The sequence below is a fragment of the Somniosus microcephalus genome, chromosome 5 (assembly GCF_052327205.1).
Source record: "Somniosus microcephalus isolate GS21.2 chromosome 5, FLI_Smic_1.0, whole genome shotgun sequence".
Lineage (NCBI taxonomy): Eukaryota > Metazoa > Chordata > Chondrichthyes > Squaliformes > Somniosidae > Somniosus > Somniosus microcephalus.
Window position 1 is genome coordinate 18,749,982 of NC_140991.1, and position 17,773 is coordinate 18,767,754.

The 17,773-nt window shown below is 49.6% G+C and overlaps 1 protein-coding gene across 2 annotated transcripts in view; it reads right to left on the bottom strand.

Annotated features, from left to right (window-relative positions):
- Nucleotides 1-11,685, bottom strand: part of LOC147116933 (autophagy-related protein 2 homolog B-like) — a 39,572-nt gene extending 27,887 nt beyond the window's left edge. For both annotated transcript variants that reach the window (XR_015078266.1, XM_085987107.1), the window contains exons 1-5: nucleotides 11,527-11,685; nucleotides 10,166-10,338; nucleotides 5,133-5,338; nucleotides 3,608-3,688; nucleotides 16-177 (exon numbers count right to left, since the gene is read on the bottom strand). Coding sequence is in view for 1 of the 2 variants with exons in the window: in XM_085987107.1 (XP_085843233.1) it covers nucleotides 16-177; nucleotides 3,608-3,688; nucleotides 5,133-5,338; nucleotides 10,166-10,271 (555 nt within the window). In the remaining variant the exon portion in view is untranslated. The remainder of the gene's footprint in view (nucleotides 1-15; nucleotides 178-3,607; nucleotides 3,689-5,132; nucleotides 5,339-10,165; nucleotides 10,339-11,526) is intronic.
- Between the last annotated feature and the right edge of the window lie 6,088 nt (nucleotides 11,686-17,773).

A 17,773-nucleotide genomic window follows, 5' to 3' on the forward strand; every position in this document is an offset into this window, starting at 1 on the left:
TACACTATACATCACCTTGAAGAGTACATTCAACAAAATAAATGGTGAGACATGCTGAGGAGTTGTTCGCCTGTAGTCCAGGGCACAGCTCCAGAGGTGCAGTTGGAAGGTGGTTGCATTTGCTGGGTGAGCGTAACCCAACGCAGGCTCATCAGCAATATTCAGGAAATCCAGGATCTGCGGGGAGAGAGAGCAATGAATCCAATAGAGGTCCTCGAAACAGGCTCTGTACCCAACGCAAATCTAGCACAACCACAACACTAATTTAGTAGCACAATGCCAAATCTATATTCTTATAAATGTTGGCCATGCAGCCTCTCCTCACATACAAGACAAAATGCTTTAGAGAGATCTCAACCAATTAGGTACATGAGCTATGGGAGTGTCCTAATGGTTGAGGTGCTGAGAACCACAGCATCAGTGAGAGGCCAGTTCAATCCCAGGCTCTCCCGAGTTCCCGATCTTGGGTTCCCCACTCGAGGGAAGTGCTGAGTGGAGGCCAGGTGCAGTTTATCAGAGAGCAAGCTAAGAAAGTAAGACATAGTAGCAGGAGTAGGCCACATGGCCCTTTGAGCCTGCTCCGTCATTCAGTAAGATCATGGCTGATCTTCTACCTCAACTCCACCTTCCCGCACTATCCCGATATCCCTTGGTTACCCCAGTATCCAAAAACCTATAGATCTCTGCCTTGAATATACTCAATGACTGAGCATTCACAGCCCTCTGCAAATACTGATACAATCCCAGGATCCTCTGCAAATACTGACACACTCCCGGGAACCCCCTGTAAATATGGACACACTGCCGGGCCCTCCTATACATACTGACACTCCCGGGAATCTCCTGTAAATGCAGACACACTCAGAGACCCCTTGTAAATACTGCCACACTGCTGGGTTCCTTTGTGTAAATATTATAAAGGATGTGATAACAGGACACTTAGAAAATATCAACGGGATTAGACAAAGTCAACATGGATTTATGAAAGGGAAATCATGTTTGGCAAACCTACAGGAGTTTTTTTGAGGATGTAACTGGTAGAATAGATAAGGGAGAACCAGTGGATGTGGTGTATTTGGATTTTCAGAAGGCCTTTGATAAAGTCCCACATAAGAGGTTAGTGTGCACAATTAAAGCACATGGGATTGGGAGTAATATACTGGCATGGATTGAAAATTGGTTAACAGACAGGAAACAGAGAGTAGGAATAAGTGGGTCTTTTTCAGGGTGGCAGGTGGTGACTGGTGGGGTACCGCAGGGATCAGTGCTTGGGCCCCAGCTATTCACAACATATATCAATGATTTGGACGAGGGAACCAAATGTAATATATCCAAGTTTGCTGACGACACGAAACTAGGTGGGATTGTGAGTTGTGAGGAGGATGCAAAGAGGCTTCAAGGCGATTTAGACAAGTTGAGTGAGTGGGCAAATACATGGCAGATGCAGTATAATGTGGATAAATGTGAAGTTATCCACTTCAGTAGGAAAAACAGAAAGGCAGAGTATTATTTAAATGGTGATAGATTGGGAAATGTTGATGTACAAAGGGACCTGGGTGTCCTTGTACACCAGTCACTGAAAGCAAACATGCAGGTGCAGCAAGCAGTTAGGAAGGCAAATGGTATGTTGGCCTTCATTGCCAGAGGATTTGAGTACAGGAGCAAGGATGTCTTACTACAGTTATACAGGGCCTTGGTGAGACCACACCTAGAGTAGTGTGTGCAGTTTTGGTCTCCTTACCTAAGAAAGGATATACTTGCCATAGAGGGAGTGTAGCGAAGGTTCACCAGACTGATTCCTGGGGTGGCAGGACTGTCGTAGGAGGAGAGATTGGGTCGACTAGGCCTGTATTCACTAGAGTTTAGAAGAATGAGAGGGGATCTCATTGAAACGTCTAAAATTCTGACAGGGCTAGACAGACTGGATGCAGGGAGGATGTTTCCCCTGGCTGGGGGGTCTAGAACGAGGGGTCACAGTCTCAGGATACAGGGATGAGGAGAAATGTCTTCACTCAGAGGGTAGTGAACCTGTGGAATTCTCTACCACAGAAGGCTGTGGAGGCCAAGTCACTGAATATATTTAAGAAGTAGATAGATTTCTAGACACAAAAGGCATCCAGGGGTATGGGGAGAGAGGGGGAATATGGCATTGAGATAGAAGATCAGCCATGATCATATTGTATGGCGGATCAGGCTCGAAGGGCCGAATGGCCTATTGCTGCTCCTATTTTTCTATGTTTCTATACTGACACACTCCCAGGGAACTCCTATAAATACTGACACAATCCCGGGGAACACCCTGTAAATACTGACACACTCCCGGAGACCTCCCTGTAAATACTGACACACTCCCGGGGGCCCCCTGTAAATACTGACACACTCCCAGGGAACTCCTATAAATGCTGACACAATCCCGGGGAACACCCTGTAAATACTGACACACTCCCGGGGGCCCCCTGTAAATACTGACACACTCCCAGGGAACCCCTGTAAATACTGACACACTCCCAGGGAACTCCTATAAATACTGACACAATCCCGGGGAACACCCTGTAAATACGGACACACTCCAGGGGGCCTCCTGTAAATACTGACACACTCCCGGGGCCTCCTGTAAATACTGACACACTCCCGGGGGCCTCCTGTAAATACTGACACACTCCCGGGGGCCTCCTGTAAATACTGACACACTCCCGGGGACTCCCTGTAAATACTGACACACTCCCGGGGGCCTCCTGTAAATACTGACACACTCCTGGGGACTCCCTGTAAATACTGACACACTCCCGGGGAACACCCTGTAAATACTGACACACTCCCTGGCGCCCCCTGTAAATACCGACACACTCCTGGGGACCCCCTGTAAATACTGACACACTCCCGGGGAACACCCTGTAAATACCGACACACTCCCGTGGACCCCTGTAAATACCGACACACTCCCGGGGAACACCCTGTAAATACTGAAACACTCCCGGGGACCCCCTGTAAATACTGACACACTCCCGGGGACCCCCTGTAAATACTGACACACTCCCGGGGACCTCCTGTAAATATTGACACACTCCCGGGGACCCCCTGTAAATACTGACACACTCCCGGGGAACACCCTGTAAATACTGACACACTCCCTGGCGCCCCCTGTAAATACCGACACACTCCTGGGGACCCCCTGTAAATACTGACACACTCCCGGGGAACACCCTGTAAATACCGACACACTCCCGTGGACCCCTGTAAATACCGACACACTCCCGGGGAACACCCTGTAAATACTGAAACACTCCCGGGGACCCCCTGTAAATACTGACACACTCCCGGGGACCCCCTGTAAATACTGAAACACTCCCGGGGACCCCCTGTAAATACTGACACACTCCTGGGGACCCCTTGTAAATACCGACACACTCCCGGGGACCCCTTGTAAATACCGACACACTCCCGGGGAACATCCTGTAAATACTGAAACACTCCCGGGGACCCCCTGTAAATACCGACACACTCCTGGGGACCCCCTGTAAATACTGACACACTCCCAGGTGCCTCCCTGTAAATAACAAGATATTTTATTGTAACCTTTATAAGTATACATTTTATAAGTAATAACCTGCTCATGCCAGCTCTGCCCCGGGGGCACGTTGCGGTGCTGTAGGGTGGCTCCACGCAGCCCAACAGCCACAAGGATCTCCTAAAACAAGAGGGAGGGGAAAATACATCAACATTTACAGAAAACTGTCCACTTAAAAGTTTACCTCATTCTCCTTCTACAACAACAACTTGCACTTGTATAGCGTCTTTAACGTAATAAAACGTCCCAAGGCGCGTCACAGGAAATGTAGTTATGTGGAGAGGGCATTGTGTAAAACAACACAAGCTGTCAGATGAATTAAGGTGTATGCAGCCCCTTGTTGGTTTCGGGCTTTTGTGCATGCAGGAGGTCATATCACTTTCATAACCACCGAGGACACACACCCATGTTAGGTGACAAAAACTGACACTGAGCCAAAGGGGACATTAGGAGATGTGACCAAAAGCATGGCCAAAAAGATGGGTTTTAAGGAGTAGCTTTATGAGGAGAGAGAGGTGGAGAGGTGGAGAGGTTTAGGGAGGGAATTCCAGAGCCTAGAGCCTCGGCAGCTGAAGGCACGGCCGCCAATGGTGGGGCTGTAGCGGTTCGTGTAGATCGCCACTAAATAAGAGAGTTTGACTTCGACGAACTATTAACAAGTTGTTTATTTACAGGAACAGACTAATTACATCAGGTAAGATGGCAGGTAAGATGGCTGACTGTAGGAGCACCGTGGTATAGGTCTTGTCCCAGCGGGGACTCCATGAGGACTGGCTGGCCCCGCCCTCTACCTCTGACGTCATGACGTCATCACGTTTCCCGCCGAAGGGGACGTCACGTGACCCACGTGATGACGTCATCGTGTCAGATCGCGATGTTGTCGATCTAGCTCTGTTTAACCAGAGCCAACTTGAAAGGTAATAACATTGGTTACAGACAATTAATGCTAGAGGTAATAACATTGATTACAGACAATTATGTAAGTCACTGTAAGAGTCTCTTAGTGGTTTTGCCACAGGGCGAAGGGAGTGGGGGACGCACAAGAGGCCAGAAGTGGAGACGTGCAGAGATCTTGTAGGCTTGTATTTTTGCTCTTTTACTAAACTGCGACTGGTTTGTAATGACGCTCTGTATAAAATTGAAAAATAATGTTTTACCAAAGAGCAAAATATACCCGGAAAAAGAATAAGGCATTTCAGCCAGGTATCGGACATGCACAGAATCCCGTCACCATCTCCAAACCAAGCTGTAGAGAAACGCTTGTAGGGAGAGTTCCTGCTTGTCCAACATGGAGCGCATGCTTTCTCCCCTGCAGGGACGCACCCCACCCATCCAATCCCACTGACAGAAGATGGCAACATACAAGGCTTAGGACCACCTCCCCTCGCAAAAGTACTTGATACACCAGCACAGAGCACTGCTGAGCTTCCCACGGCTTGCCCACCTCTGACTACAAAGTCACTGCAACGTCAAAGAAACAAGAAGGTGTCATGCCCTCAAAACGGGAGGGAACGTGTGTGAGCGACGCCTATTTGGGTGCCAGAGAAGATTTGGGGGAAGTTACCTTCATGTTGCTCTCACTCTTGTTGTGGTGAACTTTTACTGCGATGGAGAGCATGTTTGGACTCTCCGTACCAACTCCCACTGAAGCAGCAGCCTGCTTGGTCAAAGCGCCCTCCTCAGACTGGTAGATGATGGGTTCGAGCCATAGAGCCCAAGACTTGCTGGGGAGTTTCACATCGCCGGGGGCGCACACATCCTCGACCACTCCTGTAAAGGACGAGAGGACAGGCTGAGAAAACCAGAGCTAGACTCTGTGCTTAACAATATCATAATAATCAGCGCGCACGGGTAACTTTTCGGCGTGGTTACGAGTCCCTTCATTTACATACAGGCTTATCACGTGGGAATCTCTCAAAGCATTTCTGCAGTGAACTGATTTTAATGCTGACTAACACTAGCCATTCTGTGCCAGAAATGTCCAGCACATTGCCGCGAGACGATGAGCAGTTGGTCTATTTTATGGTGGTTTTGGTTGAGGGAGGAATGTTACACTAGCCACCAGCAGAGCTCCCTGCTTTTTTTGGAATAACACCGTAGGATCTTGCAACACTTTTGGCTCAGTTGCTACATGCACCACCCAAGTGGTCCTGAATCATCCACACCAGGGCTTCCCAGGATTGATCCCTGGACTGTGCTAAGTTAACCATGGTCCTGGGGTGGAGGGTGTCAAGGCTCACCCATTAAGAATGGCCACTTGAGCAAGGCAGTAGAGTGCTGTTGCTCCCTACCCCAGTGAGAGTCGGCACCTTCAGGAGAGGAGGGGACCCGTACCCCAGTGGGAGTCGGCACCTTCAGGAGAGGAGGGGACCCGTACCCCAGTGAGAGTCGGCACCTTCAGGAGAGGAGGGGACCCGTACCCCAGTGAGAGTCAGCAACTTCAGGAGAGGAGGGGACCCGTACCCCAGTGAGAGTCAGCACCTTCAGGAGAGGAGGGGACCCATACCCCAGTGAAAGTCGGCACCTTCAGGAGAGGAGGGGACCCGTACCCCAGTGAGAGTCGGCACCTTCAGGAGAGGAGGGGACCCGTACCCCAGTAAGAGTCGGCATCTTCAGGAGAGGAGGGGACCTGTACCCCAGTGAGAGTCAGCACCTTCAGGAGAGGAGGGGACCCGTACCCCAGTGAGAGTCGGCACCTTCAGGAGTGGAGGGGACCCGTACCCCAGTGAGAGTCAGCACCTTCAGGAGAGATGGGGACCCGTACCCAAGTGAGAGTCAGCACCTTCAGGAGAGGAGGGGACCCGTACCCCAGTGAGAGTTGGCACCTTCAGGAGAGGAGGGGACCCATACCCCAGTGAGAGTCAACACCTTCAGGAGAGGAGGGGACCCGTACCCCAGTGAGAGTCAGCACCTTCAGGAGAGGAGGGGACCCGTACCCCAGTGAGAGTCGGCACCTTCAGGAGTGGAGGGGACCCGTACCCCAGTGAGAGTCAGCACCTTCAGGAGAGATGGGGACCCGTATCCCAGTGAGAGTCAGCACCTTCAGGAGAGGAGGGGACCCGTACCCCAGTGAGAGTTGGCACCTTCAGGAGAGGAGGGGACCCGTACCCCAGTGAGAGTCAGCACCTTCAGGAGAGGAGGGGACCCGTACCCCAGTGAGAGTCAGCATCTTCAGGAGAGGAGGGGACCCGTACCCCAGTGAGAGTCGGCACCTTCAGGAGTGGAGGGGACCTGTACAAAGAAACATAGAAGATAGGAGAAGGAGTAGGCCATTCGGCCCCTCAAGCCTGCTCCGCCATTCAATGCAATCATGGCTGATCATCCAATTTCAGTACCCGGTCCCTGCTTTCTCCCCATACCCCTTGATCCCTTCAGCCTTAAGAAATATATCCAACTCCTTCTTGAATATATTTAATGAATTGGTCTCTACTGCCTTCTGTGGTAGAGAATTCCACAGGTTCACCACTCTCTGGGTGAAGAAACTCCTCCTCATTTCTGTCCTAAATGGCCTACCCCTTATCCTTAGACTGTGACCCCTGGTTCTGGACTCCCCGACCATCGGGAACATCCTTCCTGCATCTAGTCTGTCCAGTCCTGTCAGAATTTTATAAGTTTCAATGAGATCCCCTTTCATTCTTCTAAACTCCAGCGAGTACAAGCCCAATCGTCCCAATCTCTCCTCATACGTCATTCCTGCCATCCCAGGTATCAGCCTGGTGAATCTTCGCTGAACTCCTTCCATGGCAAGAACATCCTTCCTCAGATAAGGCGACCAAAACTGCACACAATACTCAAGATGTGGTCTCACCAAGGCCCTGTACAACTGCAGCAAGACATCCTTGTTCCTGTACTCAAACCCTCTCGCTACGAAGGTCAACATACCATTGCCTTCTTAACGCCTGCTGCACCTTCAGGAGAGTCAGCACCTTCAGGAGAGGAGGGGACCCGTACTCCAGTGAGAGTCAGCACTTTCAGGAGAGGAGGGGACCCGTACCCCAGTGAGAGTCGGCACTTCAGGAGAGGAGGGGAACCGTACCCCAGTGAGAGTCAGCACCTTCAGGAGAGGAGGGGACCTGTACCCCAGTGAGAGTCGGCACCTTCAGGAGAGGAGGGGACCCGTACCCCAGTGAGAGTCAGCACCTTCAGGAGAGGAGGGGACCCGTACCCCAGTGAGAGTCGGCACCTTCAGGAGAGGAGGGGAACCGTACCCCAGTGAGAGTCAGCACCTTCAGGAGAGGAGGGGAACCCGTACCCCAGTGAGAGTCAGCACCTTCAGGAGAGGAGGGGACCCGTACCCCAGTGAGAGTCAGCATCTTCAGGAGAGGAGGGGACCCGTACCCCAGTGAGAGTCGGCACCTTCAGGAGTGGAGGGGACCTGTACAAAGAAACATAGAAGATAGGAGAAGGAGTAGGCCATTCGGCCCCTCAAGCCTGCTCCGCCATTCAATGCAATCATGGCTGATCATCCAATTTCAGTACCCGGTCCCTGCTTTCTCCCCATACCCCTTGATCCCTTCAGCCTTAAGAAATATATCCAACTCCTTCTTGAATATATTTAATGAATTGGTCTCTACTGCCTTCTGTGGTAGAGAATTCCACAGGTTCACCACTCTCTGGGTGAAGAAACTCCTCCTCATTTCTGTCCTAAATGGCCTACCCCTTATCCTTAGACTGTGACCCCTGGTTCTGGACTCCCCGACCATCGGGAACATCCTTCCTGCATCTAGTCTGTCCAGTCCTGTCAGAATTTTATAAGTTTCAATGAGATCCCCTTTCATTCTTCTAAACTCCAGCGAGTACAAGCCCAATCGTCCCAATCTCTCCTCATACGTCATTCCTGCCATCCCAGGTATCAGCCTGGTGAATCTTCGCTGAACTCCTTCCATGGCAAGAACATCCTTCCTCAGATAAGGCGACCAAAACTGCACACAATACTCAAGATGTGGTCTCACCAAGGCCCTGTACAACTGCAGCAAGACATCCTTGTTCCTGTACTCAAACCCTCTCGCTACGAAGGTCAACATACCATTGCCTTCTTAACGCCTGCTGCACCTTCAGGAGAGGAGGGGACCCGTACTCCAGTGAGAGTCAGCACTTCAGGAGAGGAGGGGAACCGTACCCCAGTGAGAGTCAGCACCTTCAGGAGAGGAGGGGACCCGTACCCCAGTGAGAGTCAGCACCTTCAGGAGAGGAGGGGACCTGTACCCCAGTGAGAGTCGGCACCTTCAGGAGAGGAGGGGACCCGTACCCCAGTGAGAGTCAGCACCTTCAGGAGAGGAGGGGACCCGTACCCCAGTGAGAGTCGGCACCTTCAGGAGAGGAGGGGAACCGTACCCCAGTGAGAGTCAGCACCTTCAGGAGAGGAGGGGACCTGTACCCCAGTGAGAGTCGGCACCTTCAGGAGAGGAGGGGAACCGTACCCCAGTGAGAGTCAGCACCTTCAGGAGAGGAGGGGACCTGTACCCCAGTGAGAGTCGGCACCTTCAGGAGAGGAGGGGACCTGTACCCCAGTGAGAGTCAGCATCTTCAGGAGGGGAGGATATAAATTGGTGCGATGAGGGAATGAATTGCCCTGTGCCTAGAGGCACAGAGATAAAGCATCCTGGAGCAGCAACATTTCATCCCACACAGTAGTAGGACATGAGTTTAAGTCTCCAGCACACAGCAAGTTCATGAAGCAAGAAAGTAACTTCAAAATAATCTTAGCAGGAGATTGTAGAAAATACAATCGCTCAGCATATTTACAGCTTGACTGCCTCCGTACCTTGGTGACAAAGGAAGACTTTGTTGGTCTGGAGACAGAAATAATGCTGATCGTGGCAGCCCTGATACTTTGCCACAGTGAACAAGCTTCCATTTTCAATCTCCAACCAGAATTCACCATGCTTCCCGACTAACAGCATGCCGTCTTCACTCTGCAAGAGAACACCGTGTTCAGATTCAATCGTATCTCCGTACTCCTCATTGCCCTGAGGAGGTGGTGGTGGGGGTCCTTCGTCACGAACCGTGGGAGGTGGCTTTATGATACAACCGAGTGGCTTGCTCGACCACTTCAGAGTGCGGTTAAGCGTCGACCACATTGGGGTGGGACCAAAGTTCCCTCTAATTTTGTTTGGTCCTGCACGACCCCTTTCGGGAGCTGCACGAGCCATTCAAAATACCGCGTATGCACAGTGTTTGTATTGAAAAGCCGACTGCATGGGTTCCCTGGAGCACAGCTTACAGGGAACATTGGGCGAGACTGGAGTGACGTATAGGCCTAGACCGGGTAAGGACAGCAAGTTTCCTTCACTGAAGGACATTAGTGAACCAGTTGGGTTTGTACAACAATCAGACAGCTGCATGGTCATTTTTACTGATACCAGCTTTTCATTTCCAGGTTTCAAGTATATCTGAATTCAAATTCTCAAACTGCCCATGGTGGGATTTGAACTCAGTCAGTGGATTACTAATCCAGTAACACGTCCACTGCTCTACCTTACTCACACTGGGAGTAACTGTCACACTCACGCACAGATACACACTCATTTACCCCCCCCCAGACTCTCAGTATAAGCAGGCGCCAGCGTAACCCCACAGTGCACAAAACCGGCTCACCTTGGTATCCGTGTGTATGGTCAGCAGCCCATGAGACACATTGAGGAGGACTGACAGGAAGCTCTGGCAATTCTTGTTCTGCTGTTCGACCTTCTTCTTGCGCCATGACCGGTGGGCCGGGTCGACGGTGGAATGGAACTGCATCGTCTCCTCGTCGGAACCGCTCTCGTCATCTGCGGGAACACAAGGTGGGGAAGCGCGAGTCAGGCGATCGCAGGGGCACATCACCCAGTCGAACACGGAGGCTCTCCCCTGCGAATGGCAGGAAGCCGAAAGACCCAGCGGCTCAGGCATCACGTGAAACAGCGAAAAGGACGATGCATTGTTGGAAGCCCAAACAATAACCAGTCTTTCTGTTTCTCACTTTCACTCGCCATCGTAGTTCCAGACTTTTCTGGCCTCATTACACTCTACCGACCACAGTCACTCCCTTCTTGCCCTCTCAGCACACTGCCTGCTGTTAGAATCGTAGAATCTTACAGCATCGGAGGCCATTCGGCCTATCCCGACTCTTTGAAAGAGTCCCACTCCCCTGTTCTTTCCCCATAGCCCTGCAAATTTCTCTTTCTCAAGTATATAAAGAAAAAAAGAAAGACTTGCATTCATATAGCGCCTTTCACGACCTCAGGACGTCCCAAAGCGCATAACAGCCATTGAAGTACTTTTGAAGTGTAGTAACTCTTCTAATTTAGGAAACGTGGCAGCCAATTTGCGCACAGCAAGCTCCCACAAACAGCAATGTAATGATGACCAGGTAATCTGTTTTTTTTTGTGATGTTGATTGAAGGATAAATATTGGCCAGGACACTGGGGATAACTTTCCTGCTCTTCTTCGAAATAGTGACATGGGATCTTTATCTCCACCTGAGAGAGCAGACTGGGCTCTCGATTTAATGTCTCATCCGAAAGGTATACAATTCGCCTTTTGAAAGTCACTATTGAAGCTGCTTCCACCGCCCTTTCAGGCAGCGCATTCCAGATCACGACAACTCGCTGCGGAAAAAAAATTCTCCTACTTTCCCCCTTGTATTTTTTGTCAATCACCTTAAATCTGTGCCCTCTGGTTACTGACCCTCCTGTCACTGGAAACGGTTTCTCCCTGTCTATTCTATCAAAACCCCTCACGATTTTGAATGCCTCTATTAATTCACGCTTAACTATCTCTACTTTAAGGAGAACAATCCCAGCTTCTTGTTATGACAGTATAACGGCGCATTTTCCAACGGCACTCAATGTGCGGGATTTGGTAACTTGAAGTAACACTCAAAGCACTCAGACCTTCCGCCCCCGCGGCCTAAAGCTAATGCTGCGAGTTACACGGGCTCGTTCACAATAGTAAGAAGAGCAGTGCGATACTGTACCGTCCTGGAGGAGTGTCGACTTGAGTTGAGTAAGACTTTCTTTGCTGAATGCGTTGATTAACTGGCTGGCCACAGACAGTCCAACCCCGTAGGTAATGTTCTCAACTGTCTCAACAGGAGACGGGGCAGCGGGTTCCCATAGCAACAAATCATTGTTTATTCTGTAATAAGATGAACAACATATTAAAAAAAACATTTAATCAAGAAAGACAGAACTTGCATTAATACAGCGCCTTATCACATACTATAGAATGCTTCACAACCAATGAATTACCTCTAAGGCGCACTCACTGCTATGTGTAGGCAGACACAGCAGCTCATTTGTGCACAGGACTGGGAGAGACAGATAGCACTAGAGTAAGAAATAGTACGATATTAGGTGGGGTCAGACTAAGAGAGAATACAGGAAGGTCTAAGACAGGTTTACAGTGCATGTGTGTAAACGCACGAAGCGTGGTAATAAGGTTGGTGAGCTGCAGGCGCAGATAGCCACATGGGAATATGATGTTGTGGCGATAACGGGGACCTGGCTCAAAAAAGGGCAGGATTGGGTTTTAAATATTCCTGGATAGAAGGTGTTCAGGAAAGATAGGGAAGGAAGAAAAGAGGTGGGGTGGCAGTATTGGTTAAGGAGAATGTTACAGTGCTGGAGAGAGAGGATGTCCTCGAGGGGTCAAGGACAGAATCTATTTGGTTAGAGTTTAGAAACAATAGAGGTGCCATTACACTACTAGGTGTATTCTATAGACCACCAACTAGTGGGAAGGATATGGAGGAGCAAATTGGCAGGGAAATTACAGAGAGGTGCAAGAACTATAGAGTAGTGATACAATAGCAAAATACTGCGGATGCTGGAAATCTGAAACAACAACAGAAAACGCTGGAAAAACTCAGCAGGCCAGGCAGCATCCGTGGAGAGAGAAACAGAGTTAACGTTTCAGGTCGCAACCCTTCGTCAGAACTGGAAACAAGCAGGAAAGGGAACAGATTTTAAAGTAAGTTTAGGGGCTGGGTAATGGGGGAGGGGCTGAAAGAACAAAAGGGAAGGTCTGTGATAGGCTGGAAGGCAGGAGTGAGAATAGTGTGATAGGATGGAATAGAGTAGTGATAATAGGGGACTTCAACTATCCTAATATAGGCTGGGATAGTCATAGTGTAAAAGGCAGGGATGGGGAAGAATTTCTGAAGTGTGTTCAGGAGAACTTTCTTGATCAGTACGTTTCTGGCCCGACAAGGGAGGAGGCATTGCTGGATCTGGTTCTGGGGAATGAGGTATGTCAAGTGGAGCAAGTGTCAGTAGGGGAACATTTAGGGAACAGTGATCATAGTATCATAGGTTTAGATTAGCTATGGAAAAGGACATGGAGCAATCTAGAGTAAAAATATTTAATTGGAGAAAGGCCAATTTCAGTGGGATGAGAACGGATCTGGCCCGGGTAAATTGGAATCAAAGATTGGCAGGCAAAACTGTAATGGAACAATGGGCTGCCTTTAAAGAGGAGATGGTTCGGGTACCACGAGGGGGAAAGGTAGGGCAACTAAAGTCAGAGCTCCCTGGATGACGAAAGAGATGGAGAGTAAGATGAAGCAGAAAAAGAGCACAAAATGACAGATGTCAGGTTGAGAAGACAAGTGAGAATCAGGCTGAATATAGAAAGTTCAGAGGGGAAGTGAAAAAGAAAATAAGAGGGGGAGAGACGATGAGACTAGATTGGCAGCTAACATTAAAGAGAATTCAAAAGTCTTCTATAGGCATATAAATCGTAAATGGGTAGTAAGAGGAGGGGTGGGGCCAATTAGGGACCAAAAAGGAGACCTACGCATCGAGGCAGAGGGCATGGCTGAGGTACTAAATGAATACTTTGCATCTGTCTTCACCAAGGAAGAAGATGCTGCCAAAGTCATAGTTAAACAGGAGCTAGTGGAGATACTGGATGGGATAAAAATTGATGAAGAGGAGGTAGTAGAAAGGCTGGCTGTACTTAAGTCACCAGGACCGGATGTGATGCATCTTAGGATGCTGAGGGAAGTAAAGGTGGAAATAGCAGAGGTACTGGCCATAATCTTCCAATCCTCCTCAGATGAGTGGTGCCAGAGGACTGGAGAATTGCAAATGTTACCCCCTTGTTCTAAAAAGGGTGTAAGGATAAACCCACAACTACAGGCCAGGCAGTTTAACCTCGGTAGTGGGCAAGCTGTTAGAAACGATAATCCGGGACAAAGTTAACAGTCACTTAGTCAAGTGTGGATTAATTAAGGAAAGCCAGCACGGATTTGTTAAAGGCAAATCATATTTAACTAATCAAGTTTTTTGATGAGGTAACAGAGGGTTGATGAGGGCAATGCGGTTGACGTGGTAAAAATGGACTTCCAAAAGGCGTTTGATAAAGTGCCACATAATAGACTTGCCAGCAAAGTTGAAGCCCATGGAATAAGAGGGACAGTGGCAGCATGGATACGAAATTGGCTAAGTGACAGGAAACAGAGTAGTGGTGAATGGTTGTTTATCGGACTGGAGGCAGGTACAGAGTGGTGTTCCCCAGGGGTCATTACTAGGACCACTGCTTTTCTTGTTATATATTAATGACTTGGACGTGGGTGTACAGGGCACAATTTCAGAATTTGCAGATGACACAAAACTCGGTAGTATAGTGAACAGTGAGGAGGCTAGTGATAGACTTCAAGAGGACATAGACAGGCTGGTGGAGTGGGCGGACACATGGCAGATGAAATTTAACGCAGAAAAGTGCAAAGTGATGCATTTTGGTAGGAAGAACGAGGAGAGGCAATATAAACTAAAGGTACAATCCTAAAGTAGGTGCAGGAACAGAGAGACCTGGGGGTATATGTGCACAAATCGTTGAAGGTGGCAGGGCAGGTTGAGAAAACGGTTAAAAAAGATTACGGGATCCTGGGCTTCATAAACAGAGGCATAGAGTACAAAAGCAAGGAAGTTATGATGAATCTTTTATAAAACACTGGTTCGGCCTCAACTGGAGTATTGTGTCCAATTCTGGGCACCGCACTTTAGGAAGGATGTGAAGGCCTTAGAGAGGGTGCAGAAAAGATTTACGAGAATGATTCCAGGAATGAGGGACTTCAGTTACGTGGATAGACTGGAGAAGCTGGGGTTGTTCTCCTTAGAGCAGAGAAGGTTGAGAGGAGATTTGATAGAGGTGTTCAAAATCATGAGGGGTCTAGACAGAGTAGATAGAGAGAAACTGTTCCCATTGGCGGAAGGGTTGAGAACCAGAGGACACAGATTTAAGGTGATTGGCAGAAGAACCAAAGGTGACATGAGGAAAAATTATTTTATGCAGTGAGTGGTTATGATCTGGAATGCACTGCCTGAGAGGGTGGTGGAGGCAGACTCAATCGTGGCTTTCAAAAGAGAATTGGACAAGTACCTAAAGGAAACAAAATTGCAGGGCTACGGGGAAAGGACAGGGGAGTGGGACTAGCTCAAATGCTCTTGCAGAGAGCCAGTACGGGCTCGACGGGCCAAATGTCCTCCTTCTGTGCTGTAACCATTCTATGATTCAGTACGATCCCGCATACAAGATGATTTTTGGATATGTTGGTTGAGGGAGGAATGCTGCCCCAGACTCCAGGAGAGCTCTGCTCCCCATAAGAGTGCCATGGGATCTTTAAAATCCACCTGAACAGGCAGATGGTGCATCAGTTTGAAGTCTCATTCAATGGACGCCACCTCTGACAGTGCAGCACTCCCTCAGTACTGACCCTCCGACAGTGCGGTGCTCCCTCAGTACTGACCCTCCGACAGTGTGGTGCTCCCTCAGTACTGCCCCTCCCGACAGTGCAGCGCTCCCTCAGTACTGCCCATCCGACAGTGCAGCACTCCCTCAGCAGGCCAGGCAACATCCACGGAGAGAGAAATAGTCAACGTTTCGAGTCAAACTCTTTGCCAAGACTGGAAAGGCACAGGAAATGAAATAGATTGAAAGGCCAGGCTGGGAGAGAACAAAAGAGAAATGAAGAGACATTAAGAGGTATTCAACAAACACGAGAAGGGAAACTGAAAGCAATGAAGATGAACAAGGTTGAAGAGCCAAACGGAGATCCCGTCGAAGAGAAGAGCAGAACTTCTTCAAGGTAGGCATTCCTAGAAGAGGTGTGGCAGTGAACCAAACACTAGTACGATACAAAATACTGCGGATGTTGGAAATCCAAAATAACAACAGAAAATGCTGGAAAAACTCAGCAGGCCAGGCAACATCCGTGGAGAGGGGTGTGTCCCAAGCACACCAGGTTAACCTGGCGTGCAAGCAGGCTTACAGTGGTGATGTCTGCAGCTCTTAAAAGAGACACACACATCATTCAGGTAAGTTTGAATTTAAGGGTTTAGACTTTTTTTTAAATTTTATTGAAGTGGTGGCTTGCTGCAATAGACATGAAAAGTTTTTTTTAAGTGTGTAGGGAGTGCTGCTGGACACTTGCAAGGGCTTAGATGGTAAATGAGAAGACAGAAGATGCTGCGAATACTCAGCAGGTCACGCAACATCCGTGGAGCGAAAAACAGCGTTCACGTCGCAGGTCGACATGCTGCCTGACCAACTGAGTATTTCCAGCATTTTATGCTGTCATTTCACATTTACAGCATCCGCTTGCAGAGGGAAGAGGAAGACACAGAAGAGAAAGAATCAGATAGGGGGGATGCGTCCCAGACAGCCCCTTTGTGGCCAGGATATCCAGGATGGAGTCATCTGCCTGCGGTCCCACTGGCTGGGCAGACTGCCTCTTCTTGTTGACTCACTGGCTGGGCAGGCTGCATTTCGTGGGTGTGTGAAGTGAGCAAGGCACAAGGGTGGGTGGGAAAGCAAGAGGTGCATGCCAGGAGGAGGATAACGTACGAGGTTAGCACTGTTGCCTCACAGCGCCAGGGACCCGGGTTCAAATCTGGCCTCGGGCGACTGTCTGTGTGGAGTTTGCACATTCTCCCTGTGTCTGCGTGGGTTTCCTCCCACAGTCCAAAGATGTGCAGGTTAGGTTGATTTGGCTATGATAAATTGACCCTTAGTGTTAGGGGATTAAATACGTGGGGTTACAGGGATAGGGTGGGATATGTGTCGGTGCAGGCTCGATGGGCCGAAATGGCCTCTATCTGCACTGTAGATTCTGTGATACCAGCACCTTGTATCCTTTCAGCCCCGCCGCTGGCCAAGGGCTCAACCATGCCCCTGCCAAGAATGGCCTGCACCGTCTCCTCAAAGCGGGTGAGGTGAGGCTAGGAATGGTAAGATGTGCCTCGTCATTGGTGCAGCTTGTTGGTAGGCGAGTGATTGGGGGGGGGGGGTCGTGCATTGAGCAGTGTGTGAGGCTCGTGATGCAGTTGGTAGGAGACGGCTTTTGAAGATGCATTCACTGACCTTGACCAGTGGTCTGAGGCCATGAAACTTCTTTGGGCACTAGAGCCAGGCGGTGGGGGCGACACTGCTGGCAGTGATGGCCTTCGTGATGTACTCCCAGATCGTTCTTTCTGGAGTGCCTCCTGGCCCCTGTGGGTAGAGGGCCGGTCTTGCAGTGTTGAACCCCCTGCACAAAGCTGGAGTGCTGCGTGCGAGACCCTGGGTGCCCCTTCCCTGGCTTGATGAGCCTTTTCTGTTAGTGCTACAGCAGTTTTCCCATTTGTTGAGGTTAGGAAGGTAATTCAGCTTTAACAGCTGAATATTCACATTTGGAACTTTTTTTTAATGTTGAAATTTTTTTTTTTTTTTTTTTTTTTTTTTTTTTAAAAGGCAGAAAGGGCTGAAAAATGTATTGATTCACTGCATTTTATTTTGTATTGGTTCGGTGTGCATGGCCCCTTTAATTCTCAGACCTCTTCATTGCCCACAATTCCTTGCGAGCTCCACAGCTTCACTCCCAGAGGCTGTGGGAAGCTGCAACGCCAGACCTGGACAGGACCTTCGTCCCGGATCCCTCCAGCAACGCCACCAGGACGGCGCTGCACGGAAGGTGAGCGCTGCGCCACCTGTCTCCATGCCCCCAGAACAATTTGACTCGCTTAGCGTTGCGGGCATTTCCAGCGGCCGTTAACTGCAGTTGTCGGTGACACTGGCAACTCTGCTGGCGAACATGAATTTCCCCCCCCCGTAGTTCACGCAGAAACCCGAGGCCTCACATTCAAACTAGACCCTGCTGGTGAAGTCGCCAGGACCTGCAGGAAACCCGCCCGTCTCAGACCGCCCCACCGAACAAAATTCCGGCCTATGCCTTGGTTTATATA